Source organism: Setaria italica, chromosome VI (genome assembly GCF_000263155.2).
Source record: "Setaria italica strain Yugu1 chromosome VI, Setaria_italica_v2.0, whole genome shotgun sequence".
Taxonomy (NCBI): Eukaryota; Viridiplantae; Streptophyta; class Magnoliopsida; order Poales; family Poaceae; genus Setaria; species Setaria italica.
The window spans coordinates 5502439-5522183 of record NC_028455.1 but is presented as its reverse complement, the minus strand read 5'-3'; the positions used below and the strand labels follow the sequence as shown (position 1 = coordinate 5522183).

At 43.6% G+C, this 19745-nt stretch overlaps 1 protein-coding gene, 2 long non-coding RNA genes and 1 pseudogene across 12 annotated transcripts; 2 read left to right on the top strand and 2 right to left on the bottom strand.

Moving 5' to 3' along the window:
* Positions 1 to 4641: 4641 nt before the first annotated feature.
* Positions 4642 to 8627, bottom strand: LOC101759644. Of its 10 annotated transcripts, XR_001393230.2 has the most exons (6): positions 8552 to 8627; positions 7562 to 8469; positions 7320 to 7458; positions 7211 to 7238; positions 5587 to 7118; positions 4642 to 5151 (listed from the first exon to the last, which is right to left on the bottom strand). It is a non-coding gene; the product is annotated as an uncharacterized LOC101759644 (long non-coding RNA). The 10 variants fall into 10 exon arrangements; XR_001164250.2 differs by having other exon boundaries at positions 5587 to 5714; positions 6608 to 7458; XR_001393223.2 differs by having other exon boundaries at positions 5587 to 6780; positions 6946 to 7458.
* Positions 8628 to 9649: 1022 nt separating this feature from the next.
* LOC101759373 lies at positions 9650 to 11226 on the bottom strand. The gene is made up of 2 exons (XR_215370.3): positions 10184 to 11226; positions 9650 to 10023 (listed from the first exon to the last, which is right to left on the bottom strand). It is a non-coding gene; the product is annotated as an uncharacterized LOC101759373 (long non-coding RNA).
* A 2223-nt stretch (positions 11227 to 13449) lies between these two features.
* LOC105913492 lies at positions 13450 to 14278 on the top strand. The gene is given in 2 exon segments (XM_012846769.1): positions 13450 to 13953; positions 14198 to 14278. Coding segments are annotated over 2 exon segments (585 nt in total).
* An 872-nt stretch (positions 14279 to 15150) lies between these two features.
* On the top strand, positions 15151 to 16452 carry LOC101758708 (annotated as a pseudogene).
* The last annotated feature ends 3293 nt before the right edge of the window (positions 16453 to 19745 follow it).

Genomic DNA, 19745 nt, shown 5'->3' with positions numbered 1-19745 from the left:
ATGAGAAAACTCCGAAAGTTTAGTCCGTGTCATGTCCAATATTCGGAGCTTCCTGGGAGCTCAGGATTTTTTGTCCCGGTTGAGTGACCCGGGATAAAAGACCCACCCTTTTGTCCCGGTTGGTTTATCCCGGATGGATTTTTGGGATATTTGCACCATACCAACCGGGACTAAAGCCCAATTCTCTACTAGTGTAGCCGGCCGGCAAGCCGGGTGGGGAGGGGAAAAACATATTTCTTTTTCTTTTTAAATTGGTTCTCCGGTTCTCCCTCTCACAGGACCCAGCCCCCAGGGTTCCTTCGACCTCCCGCTGCCGTGTGCCGTGCGCCAGGAGATCAGCGCAAGCTCCGGGAGGAAGCGCTAGCGAGCAAGGCCGCAAACGGCAAGATGCTGCCGCGATATAGAGCGCGGAGGAGGGTGGGGGTCGGGGCAGGGGCGGGGGGGTGGGGGGGCTTTATCTGTTCCTGTTCCGTCTACGCATGGTGAAGGATCGGACGTCATCTGCGGGCTGTAAGCTCCTCCCCCTCGGTGGGCGGCGGCGGGCTGAATGGGGTGGGGTGGATAGGGGGCCGCCAGCCGGCTGGGGGAGAAAATTGAAACAAGCCCTCTTTCTGAGCGCATGTTGAGGGGGAGAGGCGTGGGTGACGTTGCGAAGCAGAAGCTAACTTTTTTCCCCTTCGGGGAAAAAGGATGCTGGCATGGAGGCCCACACGCCAGTAAGAAAACTTCGGAAGTTTATGCCGTGTCATGTCCATATTCCGGAGTTTACTGGGAGCTCAGGATTTTCGGGATATTTGCACCCTACCAACCGGGACTAAAGTCCGAATTCTCTACTAGTGTAGCCGGCCGGCAAGCCGTGTTGGGAGGGGAAAAACATATTTCTTTTTCTTTTTAATTTGTTTCTCCGGTTCTCCCTCTCACAGGACCCAGCCCCCGGGGTTCCTTCGACCTCCCGCTGCCGTGTCCCGTGCGCCACGAGATCAGCGCAAGCTCCGGGAGGAAGCGCTAGCGAGCAAGGCCGCAAACGGCAAGATGCTGCCGTGATATAGAGCGCGGAGGAGGGTGGGGGTCGGGGCAGGGGCGGGGGCGGGGCGGTTTTATCTGTTCCTGTTCCGTCTCCGTATGGTGAAGGATCGGACGTCGGCTGCGGCTGCAAGCTCCTCCCCCTCGGCGGGCGGCGGCGGCTGAATGGGTGGGTTTATAGGGGGCGCTAGCCGGCTGGGGGAGAAAATTGAACAAAGCCCTATTCTAAGCGCATGTGAGGGGAGAGCGCGTGGGTGACGTTGCGAAGCAGAAGCTACCTTTTTCCCCTTCGGGGAAGAAGGAATCTGGCATGGAGGGCCACACGCCAGTTAGAAAACTCGGAAAGTTTAGTCCGTGTCATGTCCAATATTCGGAGCCTTTATCCCGGATGGATTTTCGGGATATTTGCACCCTACCAACCGGGACTAAAGTCGAATTCTCTACTAGTGTAGCCGGCCGGCAAGCCGGGTGGGGAGGGGAAAAACATATTTCTTTTTCTTTTTAATTTGGTTCTCCGGTTCTCCCTCTCACAGGACCCAGCCCCCGGGGTTCCTTCGACCTCCCGCTGCCGTGTGCCGTGCGCCACGAGATCAGCGCAAGCTCCGGGAGGAAGCGCTAGCGAGCAAGGCCGAAAACGGCAAGATGCTGCCGCGATATAGAGCGCGGAGGAGGGTGGGGGTCGGGGCAGGGGCGGGGGCGGGGCGGTTTTATCTGTTCCTGTTCCGTCTCCGCATGGTGAAGGATCGGACGTCGGCTACGGCTGCAAGCTCCTCCCCCTCGGCGGGCGGCGGCGGCTGAATGGGTGGGTGGATAGGGGGCGCTAGCCGGCTGGGGGAGAAAATTGAACAAAGCCCTCTTCTGAGCGCATGTGAGGGGCGAGCGCGTGGGTGACGTTGCGAAGCAGAAGCTACCTTTTTCCCCTTCGGGGAAGAAGGAATCTGGCATGGAGGGCCACACGCCAGTGAGAAAACTCGGAAAGTTTAGTCCGTGTCATGTCCAATATTCGGAGCTTCCTGGGAGCTCGGGATTTTTTGTCCCGGTTGAGTGACCCGGGATAAAAGACCCCCCCTTTTGTCCCGGTTCGTTTATCCCGGATGGATTTTTGGGATATTTGCACCCTACCAACCGGGACTATAGCCCAATTCTCTACTAGTGTAGCCGGTCGGCAAGCCGGGTGGGGAGGGGAAAAACATATTTCTTTTTCTTTTTAATTTGGTTCTCCGGATCTCCCTCTCACAGGACCCAGCCCCCGGGGTTCCTTCGACCTCCCGCTGCCGTGGGCTGTGCGCCACGAGATCAGCGCAAGCTCCGGGAGGAAGCGCTAGCGAGCAAGGTTGCAAACGGCAAGATGCTGCCGCGATACAGAGCGCGGAGGAGGGTGGGGGTCGGGGCAGGGGCGGGGGCGGGGCAGTTTTATCTGTTCCTGTTCCGTCTCCGCATGGTGAAGGATCGGACGTCATCTGCGGCTGTAAGCTCCTCCCCCTCGGCGGGCGGCGGCGGCTGAATGGGTGGGTGGATAGGGGGCGCCAGCCGGCTGGGGGAGAAAATTGAAAAAAGCCCTCTTCTGAGCGCATGTGAGGGGAGAGCGCGTGGGTGACGTTGCGAAGCAGAAGTTACCTTTTTCCCCTTCGGGGAAGAAGGAAGCTGGCATGGAGGGCCACACGCCAGTGAGAAAACTCGGAAAGTTTAGTCCGTGTCATGTCCAATATTCGGAGCTTCCTGGGAGCTCGGGATTTTTTGTCCCGGTTGAGTGACCCGGGATAAAAGACCCCCCCTTTTGTCCCGGTTGGTTTATCCCGGATGGATTTTTGGGATATTTGCACCCTACCAACTGGGACTAAAGCCCAATTCTCTACTAGTGTAGCCGGCCGGCAAGCCGGGTGGGGAGGGGAAAACCATATTTCTTTTTATTTTTAATTTGGTTCTCCGGTTCTCCCTCTCACAGGACCCAGCCCCCAGGGTTCCTTCGACCTCCCCGCTGCCGTGCGCCACGAGATCAGCGCAAGCTCCAGGAGGAAGCGCAGGGATGCGCTAGCGAGCAAGGCCGCAAACGGCAAGATGCTGCCGCGATATAGAGCTTGGAGGAGTGTGGGGGTCGGGGTAGGGGCGGGGACGGGGTGGTTTTATCTGTTCCTGTTCCGTCTCCGCATGGTGAAGGATCGGACGTCGGCTGCGGCTGCAAGCTCCTCCCCCTCGGCGGGCGGCGGCAGCTGAATCGGTGGGTGGATAGGGGGCGCTAGCCGGCTGGGGGGGGGGAATTGAACAAAGCCCTCTTCTAAGCGCATGTGAGGGGAGAGCGCGTGGGTGACGTTGCGAAGCAGAAGCTACCTTTTTCCCCTTCGGGGAAGAAGGAATCTGGCATGGAGGGCCACACGCCAGTGAGAAAACTCGGAAAGTTTAGTCCATGTCATGTCCAATATTCGGAGCCTAATTAGGAGAACTAAATATAAGTTAATTATAAAACTAATTGCACAGATGGAGGCTAAACGACGAGACGAATCTATTAAGCCTAATTAGTTCATCATTAGCAAATGTTTACTGTAGCAGCACATTATCAAATCATGGACTAATTAGTGCCTGTTTGGCTATACGGTGTTAAAGTTTAACACATGTTACTTCGGATATTTGGATGCTAATTAGGAGTATTAAACATAGGCTAATTATAAAACTAATTGCACGGATGGAGTGTAATTCGCGAGATGAATATATTAAGCCTAATTAGTCCATGATTTGACAATATGGTGCTACGGTAACCATTTACTAATGATGGATTAATTAGGCTTAATAGATTCGTCTTGCGAATTAGCACAGGGTTCTGCAATTAGTTTTGTAATTAGCTCATGTTAGTCCTCCTAATTAGCATCCGAACATCCGATGTGACAATGTTAAAGTTTAGCACCTCGTATCCATACACCCCCTTAGACTTAATAGATTCGTCTCGCCGTTTAGCCTCCATCTGTGTAATGGGTTTTATAAATAATCTACGTTTAATACTTCTAATTAGTATCTAAATATTCGATGTGACAGGTGCTAAAAATAAGCAATCGAAACCCAACGGCCCCAAAGTTTTATGAACAGCTGGTGAAATTTATTCTATACCCAACGGCCCCAAAGTTTTATGAACAGCTGGTGAAATTTATTCTATAATCTTCATCAAACATGCATACAAGGAATACGAAGTCGAAGAGTGTCCCAATTCCGACATTTTATGGCTGAAACTATCATAGAATATTTTAAAAGGAAAAAGAAGTCCTATTTTCACTCTTCAACTATAAGTAGAAGTATGATTTTCAACTCACACCTACAAAACTGCACAGGGAGAGGCATCCAACTGTCAAAGCTGGGCAAATTTGTCCCTTCGAGGATGGTTTTGCATTTTCTAGAAATTTAAAAAATTTTGATTTAATAAAAAAATTATAACTAATTCATTTCAAATTCAAAAAATATAAGTTGGTACAAAAATTTTCTAAAAATGTAGGCTAGTTGTTGGTACTCTGATAAATCAGGATTAGATCTTGATCGAGGATATTGTTGGATCACGCCGATGGGAAACCACGCCATGATGGTTGGGAGCCACCGAGTGGTGACATGAAGGGAAGGTACCCAGTGGTGACATGAAGGGAAGGTAAAGCTCTCGAGCTGCACGGAGCATATCACAGCTGCAGGACAGCAGCGCCGCTTGTTGTACATACTCATTTCTTCGTCTCAGTTTAGGCAAAGAATACTCAACGATTAAACCATATACAAAGTTCCCAGTATCAAAACACGTTGAACACATGCACATACGCTCCGAACGTGCAAACGCTACGAAACATTGAACCACACAGATGAAAACAAAGTCAGGTATGTGATGATGCCCTAACCACAGCTGCGAAATTCGCAAGGCACTTACGTGTCAACAGATCCCCTTCAGTCCCTTTATTCGAGAAGTGGCCCGTGAACTGGATAGGAGCTCGTCCTTCAGTCCGAACTGTTCGATCAGCCAGCCAGCCACTTCCCCTTCCATTGTTGGTATGTCAAGAGACTTGAATGTTGTTGATATGGTGTGGATTTTGGAAGGATCAATGCCATAAACATTGTAAAGAAAAGTCGGTAGCCGATGCTTATATGCAATTGTGATATCATAAACTGCATCAATCGGCAAAGTATAAGTCATGCAACCAAATCAGTAAATGTTTGCAGCAAAATGCCGCGAACTATTCGCATTCAACCAGTTGAAAGTATATCGTTACTACAACCAGTTGAAAGTATATCGTTACTAAAACTTGCTATGTTAGTACGTTCATAAATGCCACTTGCAACATGGGTTCTTGGCTTCATGCAGTACAGTTAAGTTTCCAGGATAGTGAAAAATTATTACAATATTTAGAATTTTATTTCGCAATTAACATGAATAGAGTTTTGGGGCATGTCAGCCAGCTAGTGAACTGAACTGGCCACTTGGCTAGAAGAGCCTCAGTCTAGAGTAAGATGTCAACTTCTAATGCACGAATCCCCAAATATTTGTTTGCAAATGCTACAATAAAGAAGTGAAAGTTTCCAAAGGGAAGTATGAGCAGTTACCAGCATCTATGGAACTCCTCGGCTCTTGCAAACAGCTATTGAATCCCTTTGTCTTTGGAAGAACATTTTTCAGAATAGGCAAACTATACTCTGCTGCATACTCTTGACTTTTGCTACATTTCTTGTCACTGAGACATTACTGGCACTAGTTAGCATCCAGATTGATAAAATGGCAGGCATAAAGCACAGCAGATTCTCACAGATGCAGAATGTTACATAGATAAAAAGACATGCATAAAGTACAGATGATTCTCACAGGTGCAGAATGATGTTGCGCATGCGGTGGAACAAACAGCATGCATATCTATACAATGTACATGCCTATACACAAAATCATCAATCTTAGAGAGCATCAAGCCTGGAGTCTAGGCTACTTTGGTGTTACAAAAAGGAGTCATTCATAAAGGCAAATGATTGAATATATCCTTCTAGGCCCTCTCAATGATGTAGGTTCATGATACTAAATTGTTTCCGCATGATAGCCTCCAACAGGTTTGGCACTGTTATCAGGAAGAAGAGCAGAATATAGAGATATCCCTATACTGCCTTGCTAGAGCCATTGGGAACTTTTTCACATGCATGATAGATGCAGGACTGTGCCAATCAATAATACGGATAAAGTGAGACTGAACTATGGAGTTAATCATCATATTGTATACTTATTTTGTAGCACTTGTGCGAACGTATCCACTACTGTGGGATAAAACATATAATCAATTCTAACTTCAATTATCATACTGTTGAAAAGGATAAAATGAAACACATGTCATAGTTGAAAAAAATGCAGAACCCAAACAAGGAAATTTAAGATCGTCGATGGAAACATCTCTATGCATTTAAACATATATGTATCAGAACCAAAAAAATATAGAAGGAAATCACTAAATTAGTTGATTGAAAACCCATGCAGTTCAGATATATTCAAATATGGATATAAGCTAGAGAAAGCAAGTATACTTATTCTCACATGCATAAACAGAGAACCTAATCAATAGAACTATGAAGAGAGCCACAATGTTACCTGAAGGATTAGCATAATGAGACCCATAATTGAAAGCAAAAGATGTAATGGCAAAGAAGCAAACACTGACAGCACAGATATCTCTTCTTCTCTGGTATCCGTGATTTTGACCATGAGTGCTACTCAATGCCTGGAGTTGAACTGTTAGGATGAACTATTACCCTGTTCATTCGCTGAAAGATAATTTTTTTGTTAAAAATTAAATGAAATATTATCAGGAAGAGTCAAATGATATTGTCATTCTTTAGAAAAACATTATTATAATTTAATAGTCGTCCATTGCTCTGAAAGATCAGAAATAAGAGGGAATGTTGTAGACATTCTACATTTCCACTTACCAGAAATATATGAGAGGAGGCTGAGGTTCCTGAGCCAGACTGATGGGAGAATTGCCAACGGCATTGTGATTACAAATAGATCATGTGCATTCAAGTTGATGATGGTAAAAACTAAATGTTCCAACGAAAAACACTGATGATGCTATCTCCTAGCAACACGATGTACTGCCAGTCTGCCACATAATTTGCGTGCAAATATAAGAAATTTTACTTGTGTTCAACAGTCAAAGGCATACTGGCAATTTACACAGAATTCAGATTATACTTATGTAAAGCTCCAGGTGAAGAACAACCTGCAAAGGAGATGTGATCAGCCAAGTTAACAATAGAAGAGTTCACTTTTGCATAAATCTGCACTGTCAGTGAATGCCCACCAATACAAAGATTCGACCGGTATACCAAAAGCGATATATCCAATATCTGGGCATGTCTCAATGTATGTTGAGTTGTCTATGCATTTCTTTAGAAGCAAGCCGGTGTAGCACAAACTGCCACCCAACAAAACATCAAAACCTGCAAATTCGACCATACAGGTTCAAAACAAAAATTTAACATCATGATCCTGAAGCTAGCAACAAATTTAAAACACAGAGAAGTAAAGATTAAGTGGACACACCATTGGTTATCACTACTGAGTTAGCATCCATGTATGGGAAAATAGGTTCTTGTCCAGAACCAAGCAAGGCAGATGTGCAAGGCCAGTTTGTGCCTGAGATAAGTCTAGCCGTTGTGTTAAAAAAACTGAAGCACAAAGAGCCATGCAGTGCACAAAAATCTATGACCAAAATGCAAGAATCATATGGATCTCATTACTAATTTAGTATGAAAAAGGTCCACAGAAAAAAAGAGACAAGCGATAATATCATGCACTGTGGCTTAAAGATTTGAGAGTTCTCCTCAAAGCAAAAACTGTCAGTATATCCTTAAGCACATATGTGTGGTAAAGAATTCAGCTCATGATCTCCATGTTTACTTCACAATGTGTGCATTTTTGTTTTGGACTGAAGCATAGAAACATTTTCATTTGCTGATTCGATAAGGTACGAAATTTCTCTTTTAATATTATATACAAACAAAATACACGAGCTCCAGTTTGTTCAATTTTAAACCCAGGCACTGAAAAAATAAAGCTATTCAATGGTTAGGTGAAGAAACAGCAGCTGTCACATGAAAGATGATTCCACTTATGGTACATGAAAACTTCCTCACCTTTTCAAGATAATAATTTTTGCTGGTGGGTTAGAAAATTAGAATTTGTTTCCTACAATGTAAAATAACAGTAATCTGTTTGGTCAAGCTCATCCTTCCATTAAAAGGTTGGCTAAAAATGGTGCCAAGAAAAAACTACTGGAATAATAGTGGCAAGGTGCTCCATTTATTATATGTTTTCACTTTATTATTACAGTCTACTTACATGCAGATAATTGATTACCCGACAATAGCAACCTTACCTACTCATGCTGAGCAAGGCACAATGGGGAAGAAGAATCCACACTATCCATTCTGAGCACTCTGATAGAATCACTGGCAATGCAAATTCCCTAAGAGCATTAGCCAAGAATCGCTTCTAAAAAACCAAGAATGAGGCACCACGGCTGTTGCTCACCACTCCCCTACGAACGAATGAGCCACCGGCACCTGCTGTCGTATACGGGCGGCCTTCAGCGACGCGGAGCCAAGAGCACGGCCACCACCGCCGTGGTGCCCGAGCTTGATGTTGCCGCTGCACGCCGCTTGGGCGTTGGGGAAATGACGCGCTGGCCGCCTGCCAGGGAAGCGGGCACCGGAGCACCCCACGGAAGCTGGGGTGTACACTTGGTGCCCGCGGTGGTCACCGGCGGGGAGAAGAAGCGGGCGTGGAGGATGAGGTCGGCGTCTCGCCTTGCCGGCCATCTGGTTCGCCTCCCCCATCGCGCGGTAAGCGAGGGAGCTCGTAGGACGAGCGGGCAGCGAGACGACGGCCGTAAGAGGTGGCGGCCACTCAGCTCGCTGCGGCCCCGCGCGGTCGCGGTGCCCCTCTCTGCGAGAGAGGGAGGGAGGGAGGGAGGGAGGGAGAGATGGTGCTGCTGTAGCAGCACGACATCGGGAACGGGCGGAGGGTGGAAGGAGAGGAGAGGAAGAGGAGAACGGCAGCGACGACCGGCGGCGTGGCATCGGAGACGGCGGCTGTCGGGGAGGAGGGAGAGAGAGAGAGCTGGGGGAGGAATGAGGGGAGACGAGAGGGCCGGGGCCGGGTTGGCGTTGCGGCTCGGGGGCGGCGGAGCGTGGTGGGGGTTGAATTATTTTCGAACTAGTAAAATAAACGAACGGATTTACTGGAGACGGAGGTCGGACCCGGACCCCCTGAACCTGAAGTCGAATAACGGAATAACGGAAAAACAGAAGGTGGGCGTTCCCAGAACAACGGAAAAACAGAAGGTGGGCGTTCCCAGAACGCCACGTAACTGTTTCCAATACAATTTGTGTCTTGCAAATTATCTTGAAAATAATAAAAGATGAAACGATGTAACTAGTTTCTTCTCTTACTTCTTAAATAGTGGACCATGTCATCAAAATTGTCTACACAGCAAGTCATAAAAAAACTCTAATAAAATAGAAAAATTGAGGGAAAAAATTAGAAAAAACAAGTGCACAGTAACTAATGCTGGTATCTACATTGGCACCAGAAAATCAGGAAATATTTGAGAAAGATAGCACGAACTTGTACCAAAATTGGAGTTATATTATTAATCAAGTCAAGCTAATCCATAGCAAATAGTTCTCTCCGTCAATTCATCCACACAGATATTAAAAAGTAAAATACAACATGAGTGAATTCAGTTCTGTTGCTGCACAAAAGTCCTTCAGATCATGAGCATGACACCGACAAAAGCATTTATTCTGCAAACTTCAGAAACTTGTAGTATGGCCGTAGACATCTTGATGTAGATAAACTATAGATCTCTAGAAAATGCAAATCCTAGTATATTTCTACTTCTAAAAGTAATCTACTTGAAGAAAGAAAGATGAACTGTGATGCAATTGTCAGGAACCATCTCTCAATCATATGCCTCAACTGGGTGCCGCAAACCTCTTCATCTGAAATAAAGAAAGGGAACAGGTATAACAAATTTAGTTTGGCAGCACAATTATTGTGCACATTGGATTCAAAATAAAATAGCAGCAACCTTATAAGCAGGATTTCAAGACTCTGCAAAGTCCTAGTTCTAATCGTAACTGAAGAAAATGCAGAAATTACCTGGGAACTGGAAAGTTGCTTGCAGATGACACCATATCCAACTAAAAGCAAACATTGAGAAGGACCATATAAAATTGATCCTCACCGGATTAGTACCTCAAAACACTGATAAATTAGCAGACGCTTTACCAAGATAAAAGTAGAGAGGACAATGTCAATTTTCTACTATAATTACTTGTATACTTAAAGAAATTTTCTTGTTCTAATAGTTGTGATAAAAAAATGAACATTTGGCACTCAAATTTTCTTGTTCTAAACTTCTCTCTGACTGAACAAACTTAACTGAACTTCTCTAGCAATGGTGATCAGTGTAATTGACAACTGAGCTTACCATCAACCAGAAGACCTTTTAACTTCAGATAACTAGGCATACAGGTAAAAGAGGGATCAACATGAATCCAGCAAGGAATCAGAGAATATTTCCCCAAAGTGACAAATTAGCAACACAAATGCGTGTCCAAGCAGATGCACCTAAACAATCATCATTGATTTGTAGGGGGAAAAGAACTCTACAAATCATCCATACGCACACAACAAGTGGATGTAAAAATATATGAATTGGATCAGACTAATCGAGAGCTAGTGGACCTAATATAACACACTAATTCCTAAAAAAATACCACACTAATTTCCAATGAAAATCAGGAACACGAAACCATGGATCGCCATGAAAATTATATGATTTAACTGTGCACTTCCCTAAACCACCGATTCGAATCAAGGGTATTCAAATTCTTCTGAAGGAGTCGCCTCACCTGGGTGAAATTGTTGCACGGGCTGTGTTAGTAGCCGCAGCTCTTCTTCCCAGATCTAAAGAAACGGTGAGAGGAGAGGAGAAACTCTAGAACAGCAGGGAGATGCGGGCGAACATCGATTGACCTGATGCGGTGGCAGTGGAGGAGAGCGTAGCGGAGACGACGCGCTACGACGGCGGGGACGAGTCGGGCGACGATGCGGGGGCGTCGAGTCGAGGGAGACAACGAGCGCTGCCCGACGTCTGGAGGTCGGGCCAGTTTCCGCGTGGAGAATCGGCTATACCTGGCCGAAGGTCACCGTCAAGCAGCCTTCAAAGGTGGCGATAGGTGCCCCGTGGAGATTTTCCACGCGGCCTGCCTTCGCGCGGGAAGGGTCGGGACCCTGGCTGGAAAACGGGCTGCCAAACTGGTTCTTATTGTTCATGAAACCCTCGTTGAAAATGATCTTAAAATTTAATTTGGTAGGAAGGGAAGTCAAACCTCAAAGGCCTTTTGGCAGCCTAATTTCCCGCCGGGTTCCCGGCCATTTCCACACGCTGGCGGCCCACGCGAAAAGTTCCCAAAAGCGTCTTTGGAAGCTTGCTAGGCGAGGAAGTCCAGCCCGTCTCAGCCCAATCTTCCACACGGAACGACTCCCAGCCTCCAAGCATCGGGCATCCGTCCCCGTCCCGAGGACATCGTCTCCCTCGCGTCTCCTCATCTCGCCAGAAAGCTACCACCACCCCCCGTCTCCTCCTTCGCCGCCGCTCCCCGTCTCCTCCTCCGCTGCCGCCCCCATCTCCTCTGCTGCCCCGCCGCCGACTCGTCCGTCTCCCTTGTCGAACACCGCCGCCGTAGTCGCTCGCTCCTCCACCATCGCCCTCCCTCCTGCTCGTCTCCGACGACCTGCCGCGCCTCCGCCCTCCCGCCAACTCGGGTAAATCCTCCGCCAGCCTCTCCCTGCCATGCTAGGGTTTCTCCTCTCCTCTTTTCATCTCACCTCACACTCACAAAAGTTCTTGCGGATCTTACGACGGCGCGGTTCCTACAGCCAATGACGACCTGACGCAGTTTCTATGGCGGCAGACTTGCCCGATTCGGACTCCCCTGCCACCTCCACCTCCCCATCAGCCATCAGGTGATTCACTTGGTACATCCTTGTCAGTCAGATGTATAGTTCCATGGTTAGTTGATGTAATTTTGTTTGTTGCCTCATGAACACCAACAATGGGAAGAATAGGTGTTAGCTAAATTTTGGTGCATGTTTGCTAACCTGTTATCAGAAAGAATTCTGGGTATTTCTGATTGAAATCCTGGTCAATGTGTTTGTCAATGTATTGCCTGTGTACTGCTCTAGTTCTGTAACATACCATTTATTGGTAAGTTACCAAAGGTCTTGAGAAAGATTGGTTAAAGATTTTGACTCTTGCATTGTATGCACATATCTGTCAGTTCACTGAACTTGATTTTGGTACAACTAACAGAGGAGAAAATGTGGCATACTAGTACACTACAAAATGTGACATTGTGATCCATTTGGATGTTGAAGTTAGTTAGTCCTTAGCTTAAGTATGCAGTCACTAAGAACTTGCTATTTTCGGACAAAATTTGGAATATTTTTAGCTTCAGAATTCGGAAGCAATCAAATTTGTTAGGTTGCTTATCTTGTTGTGTTGTGCTAGTGCTGTGGTCAAGAGGCTCTAAAAGAGGTACCATTTATTCTTTTAGTGCAAATGATGCTAGCTTGAGATGGCGATGATAAGAAATCACTTAGACTTCTACTAATGTCCTTATGATGCTCATTTTTCCTAACCATTTTGCTACTTTTGCTAGCAACATTAAGATTCACGTATGTCCTGTTTAAAGGTCCTTTCTACGATCAGTTCAAATAAAAAGTAGCACTATATCAATACCCTTCTCAAAATTAAACTGCATGGGTTCTAAAGCAAGCAACTGGAATTGTATATGGTTGCACATCAGAGCTTTAGCGTGTTTGTATTGTATATTCTATTACTTTGCTGGTAAGAAAATGGACTTATCTAAACTACCATTAGGTTATATTAATCACCAATGTCATGTTATTATGTGCATGCTGTTGATCCATGTTATTTCTATTGAGAATAATGGTACCTTATATATTTTTACTAAAGTTAAATATGATTCTGAATACTGTGGTTCCTACTTGCTTAGCCATGTTAGTGGGCTAATGGCTATTCAGAGTTAGTTGCAATAGGGTGTCTGTCTGCCTTCTCTTGAGTCAGCCATTCTATCCACTCGCTGTGAACGGTGCATAGAATAGCAACATTGGCTGTCCACTTTGAAACAGGAGCAACCAACTATAGTATAAGTCATTGAATAATTAACTGAAGTACCTAATGAGATGTAAAGTTTTCTATTCTAGTACTGAAAAGATAAAATAATTCCATATAATTCTTGAAATGAGAGCATCTTATTACCTAATGTTAAAAGGAATATGTTTCTATTATTGATTTCTCTTATTTTTCTATTTGATGGGTTACAATACACTAGATAATGAGATCTTGGGAGGAGCAAGCTAGGCAGTTCTTGTTGGAGGAGAAGGAAGAGGATGATGAGCTATTTTTTGTACTTGTTCCTGCCATAATTCCGTACCTACAAGAAGAGAAAATGCATGTGCACACATCTTCTCTTCCTGGTGCCAAAAAGGTGAAGGAAATCCTTGAAGGGCACCCGATTTGGTGTAAAGTTGAGTTCCGAATGGAGCCTGAAATATTTAAAGCAACAATGGATTTTCTTAGAAGAGAGAATTTGCTCTGTGATACATGAGGTATTGTTGTTGAGGAGTAGCTTAGGATGTTCACGTTTATGCTCTCACACAATGCTAGCAACCAAAGGCTACAGAAAGCTTTTCAACACAGCAGCGAGACAATCGATAGGAAAATAACAAAAGTTTTCAGAATAATTCCTGCATTAACTCATCGATTTGTGAGACTTCCAAGTTCATTCCAAACTCATATCAAAATCGCGATAGATTCTCATTTTATGCCCTTCTTTCAGGTGCCAATCTTTTATTTCCAAGTGCATAATCCTTTCCCCAATCTTTTCTTTCCGTGTGTGCCAATTCCTTTTTTTCCATCCATGTAGAAATACATTGGTGCAATCAATGGCACTCATCTACCAATCACCATCGCAGAAGACATGGCCCCTCCCTACAGAAATAGGAAGGGAACCCTATCACATAATGTTATATTAGCCTGTAACTTCGACCTTAATTTCACATTCATTTCATGTGGATGGGAAGGGTCAGCATCAGATGCAGGAGTCCTTAGATCTGCTGTTAGCAAAGGATTTATTGTGCCAGAGGGGAAGTTCTATCTTGTAGATGGTGGGTACGCAAATACATCATCTTTTATTGCCCCGTATCAAGGAGTTCGGTACCATCTTAGTGAGTTTAGAAGGCGTCGTTCGTCTCAAAGTGGTTATGCAAACTACAAAGAACTGTTTAACCATCGGCCATGCATTGCTTCGCAACCATATAGAGAGGGCCATTTTCATCCTATAGAGAATCAATTCAAGATTGCACCTGCAGCAGTTGAATTTCACAATATAAGGCCTTGTTTACTTCACCCCCAAATCCCAACTTTAACACTATGCAAAAAGAAGATTCTCCATCACATCAAACTTGCGGTACATGTATGGAGTACTAAATGTAGACGAAATTAAAAACTAATTGCACAGTTTTGTTGTACTTTGCGAGACGAATCTTTTGAGCCTAAGTAGTCAATATTTGGACAATAATTCACAAATACAAACAAAATGCTACAGTGTTGCTACAGTAATTTTGGCACCCCAGAGTTGGGCAACTAAACAAGGGCTAATTAGAGGGAAAAATGGTCAAAAGGGGTGGCTGGATGACCAACCAGAGTATATCCCAACAGATCAATATGTTGATGTGCCAGAGGGGGACAACAACTATCCAAGTGAGGGGAGTCAAACGATGGCAGTACCCTAAGAGATCTGATTGCACACCAAATGTGGGCTGCTTATAATAATAATAATTAGTATAGTTTGATTCCTCTAGTTTGTGTATGTTTTGCTTATGTAATTTTTGGAACTTTCTACTACAAACATTATTGTAATATTACTGGAATTTATTTTTTAATGCAATTGTACTTGAATTTCTTTTTTTGAGGCACCTTGATCTTGCTTATGTTTCTTTGTACTTCATCTTAACATGTTTTGAGAAATGCAGCCATGGCAGGAGAAGCTGATAGGGCTGGTTGGAACTCCGCTTATGAGAAAGGTCTTGTTGAAATATTACTGAACTGCAAAGATAACCCCAAATATAAAGGTTAAAATTGTTGGGTATCGGAGGGATGGAGGGTTATCACTGACAAGTTCAATGAAAAGTTTCCCGTAGCTCATTTCTCAAAGAAGCAGGTGCAGGAGCAAGAGAAGGAGCTTAAAGCTAATTACAAGGCACTAAGAGATGCTAAAAGAGACCGTGGTAATGGTTGGAATGAATCTTTGTGTATGATACTAACGGAACCACAAGTATGGGAGAAGCTAATTGCGGTAAGCCATTTTGACTCTATATAAAATATGCTAAGAAGTAGCTAAGTTATTGTTGTTAACTAATTATCCTTTTCTGTTACATTCAATAGAATCACCCAAGAGTAGCAAAGTTTCGCAAGAAGCCATTTCCCCTCTTTTACCAATTGGAAGCACTATATGAAGGTGAAGTTCCCTCACTTGCATAGCTTAATTTATTGCTTTCAGCATCAAATAATTTTGTGATTCTAATATGAATTCCATTTGTCTCTTGAAAATAGGAAGTGTTGCTACAGGAAATCTAAACTTCACATCAACCATGCAAGTGGATCCACCTGCTCTTGCACCTCCCGTTGTTCCTCCTCCTGCACCTCCTGTTGCTCCTACTGTTCCTCCTCTTGTACATACTGTTGAAAGAAGTAACTCTAAACAAAGCAGCAGTCACTTGGGTGCGAATCCATTTGCTTCGAGTTTCGATGGCCAAGAGACTTCCAGTGCACATAATGAACGCAATGAAGCTCAAGATTCAAGACAGGAAGGTGGATGTGGGAGAAAGCGTAAGCAAAGTCACATTGGCTCTACTCTTGAGGGATATCTGGAGTAAAAAAAAGTCAAACCAACAAAAGTTTGCAAGCTCTTGAAGAAAGGAAAAGGCGTGAGGAAGAATTTTCTATTGAAAAGGGTGTTGATCAAGTGGATGCTATGGTCGAATTAACCGATGAGGAGAAGTCATATGCTCTGGATGTCTTTGAGTCTGACACACACAGGAATATATTCATTACAACCAAGAATTCTAATGTTTGATTAATGTGGCTAAAGCGAAAAATTAGGTATGTCTCTTTGAATATGCTCAATGTATGGTTCATAATTTACTTACTTGTCTCATCATGTCTAACCATGTAAAATTTTTGCTTTGTGTGAATCTTCTGCTGCTGACATGGCTAAATTATTTCACTTTTTTTTTGTTAATTGCAGAGCCCTGATGGGAAGCACTACATGATCTGAGAGTCAGTCGCCAAGATCTCAAAGGTACTTGTCTCTTTGAAAATGGCAAATTAGATGCTACCCAGCAAAGCTGATTAGTGAGATCTGCAATGCATTGGTACTTTAAATCTTTATTTCTTCTGGTGCATTTTCCATCCATATGTGTGCTAGTAATGAATTGAAGTGTACTTTTACAGTTTTATTACTCTGTCTAAGTGTCAAGTGAATCACTCTGTTTGTAATGTCTGAATGCTGAAAAATGGTATCTGTTCAGTTAATTTGTATGTCCACCGGAACACCTATCATATACAGTTGTATAATTCTGACTCAGCTGCTGAAATGGCTTCACGTCGAGCAGATGTTAAGTCAAAGTATGCAAGTGATTGCCAATGATTTAAATGACACTGCTAATCACTGCTAGTCAAAGTATGCAAGTTTTTACCATGATACATTTGACATTGTGAATCACTGTTGTAACTGAATGCTATCTTGTTGAGCTCAGGAAGCCGAAGAATCACTTCCCTAGATAGAAGAAAGACTACAAATCTGTGTCAAGGAGGAGCTCAGGAAGCTGAAGAATCACTTCCATATGTTTGAATGCTCTGTTTCTACTATGTGTTGTAGTCGTAACTTTGCTGTAGTCGTAGACCTATATGTGTTGTAGTATTAACTGTGCAACACATATGTGCTGTTAAGCAGGGAAGACAAATATTGTATGGTCTCTAGTTGTTGATAGATAAGCATGGAATTTCTTGTAGTGTTTGTCAATTTTCACAAGGTAGAAAGTACATGAATCAAATCTTGCTGCTCTCCACATATCATATACATATATATCAGAGTAGAGTAATTTCCCTTTGTTTTCTTTCTTCGGTGCCAAACAGCAAAGGGGAAGGGGGGCAGCGGTGCCCAGGGAAATCAAAGGAAATAAATTAACTAGGGAAATCCTCGTCCGTGAAAAATCACGCAGGGTTAATAACCCTTTACTCCCAAACCAGCCCTCAGGGAGAAAAACCACCATGGGAAGTTTAGTGGCAAATCAATTTCATGGTGGCAAATCCATAGGTCGGGAGGATCTCCCCACCTGGGTTTGGGAACCAAGATGCTAAATTCCCCTTTGTAGCTTCCCAGTGGCAAATCAATAGGCCAGGAGCATCCTTGTTCAAACGCATTTAAACAGCAAACGCATTCAACATAGTGATAAGTAGCACAGATGGGTTAATAAGTAATAAAGCGACCAGTGATAAGTAGCACAGATGGGTTAATGAGCATTCAAACGCATTCAACATAGTAGTAATAAGCAGTAAAGCATTACATATTCCAACACAGTTACGACTACAGTGACCAGTGATTCTCAGTAAAAACAGAGCATTCAAACATAGCACATATGGTTTAGCCAAATGCTCAGCACAGTTACCCAGATGCTCAGCTAAAATAAACGCATTCAAACAGTACTTAAATAGAGCACATATGGTTTAGCTAGTTACAACTACATCCTTGTTCCCATCGGTAATAAAACATAGCACAGATGGTTCATTCCATCCCAACGACACCAACTTGGTTCTGATCACGTAGTACTTAGCTCACTGAAGTATGGTTCATGAGAGATCTACAGTTAGATTAACAATTAAAGGTTTTGATTCAACATATAATTTAAAGCAGACAAATAGACAAACAGACATGTAAATCAATAGTCAAAGTTAATGATCAAGATAATAATTTATAGAAGCTACAGAAGGTTAATAAATTGTCATAGAAGCTACAGAAGGTTAATAATTGTCATACACTAAGCATATTCAAAGAGACACCTAAAAAAGGATAGACTTAGTAATAGGGCATTCACATGAATCCAACTACGAACCAAAGAACATTACCCCAATATGACAATTAGCAATACTGTTTTTCCCAGAAAAAGCACATAGACAATATTGAAGATCACCAACTACGCAGTGGTACAAAAGCACAGAGACAAGTACGTTTGGGATCTTGACGATTGACTCTCGGATCATGTAGTGCTTCTCATTAGGGTTCTGCAATTAACCAAAAAAAATTGAAATAATTTATCCATGTCAGCAGCAGAAGGTTCACACAAAGCAAAATTTTACATGGTTAGACATAATGAGACAAGTAAGTTTTTCATGAACCATACACTGAGCATATTCGAAGAGACATACCTAATTTTTTGCTTTAGCCATATTAATCGAACATTAGGATTCTTGGTTGTAATGAATATCTTCATGTGTGTCTCAGACTCAAAAGACATCCAAAGCATATGACTTCTCCTCATCGGTTACTTCACCATAGCATCCACTGGATCAACACACTTCTCAACTGAAAATTCTTCCTCACGCCTTTTCCTTTCTTCAAAAGCTTGCAAAGTTTTGCTGGTTTGGCTCTTTTTGTACTCCATATATCCCTCAAGAGCAGATCCAATGTGACTTTGCTTATGCTTTGTCCCACTTCCACCTTCTTCCTGTCTTGAATCTTGAGCTTCATTGTGTTCATTATGTGCACTAGAAGTCTCCTGGCCATCGAAACTCGAAGCAAATGGATTAGCACCCAAGTGACTACTGCTTTGTTCAGAGTTATTTCTTTCAACAGGAGGGGCAAGAGGTGGAACAGCAGGAGCAACAGGAGGTGCAGGAGTAGAAGGTGGATCCACTTGCATGGTTGATGTGATGTTTAGATTTCCTGTAGAAACACTTCCTATTTCCTATAGAAACACTTTCTATTTTCAAGAGACAATTGGAACTCATATAAGAACCACAAAATTATTTGATGCTGAAAGCAATAAATTAAGCTATGCAAGTGAGGGAACTTCACCTTCATATAGTGCTTCCAATTGGTAAAAGAGGGGAAATGACTTTTTACAAAACTTTGCTACTCTTAGATGATTCTATTGAGTGTAACAGAAAAGGATAATTAGTTAACAACAATAACTTAGCTACTTCTTAGCATATTTTATATAGAGTCAAAATGGCTTACCGCAATTAGCTTCTCCTATACTTTTGGTTCCGTTAGTATCATACACAAAGATTCATTCCAACCATTACCACTGTCTCTTTTAGCATCTCTTAGTGCCTTGTAATTAGCTTTGAGCTCCTTCTCCTTCTCCTGCACCTGCTTCTTTGTGAAATGAGCTACGGGAAACTTCTCATTGAACTTGCTGGTGATAATCCTCCGGCCCTCTGGTACCCAACCATTTTGACCTTTATAGTTGGGGTTATCTTTGTACTCAAGTAATATTTAAACAAGACTTTTCTCATAAGCGGAGTTCCAAGCAGCCCTATCAACTTCACCTGCCATGGCTGCATTTT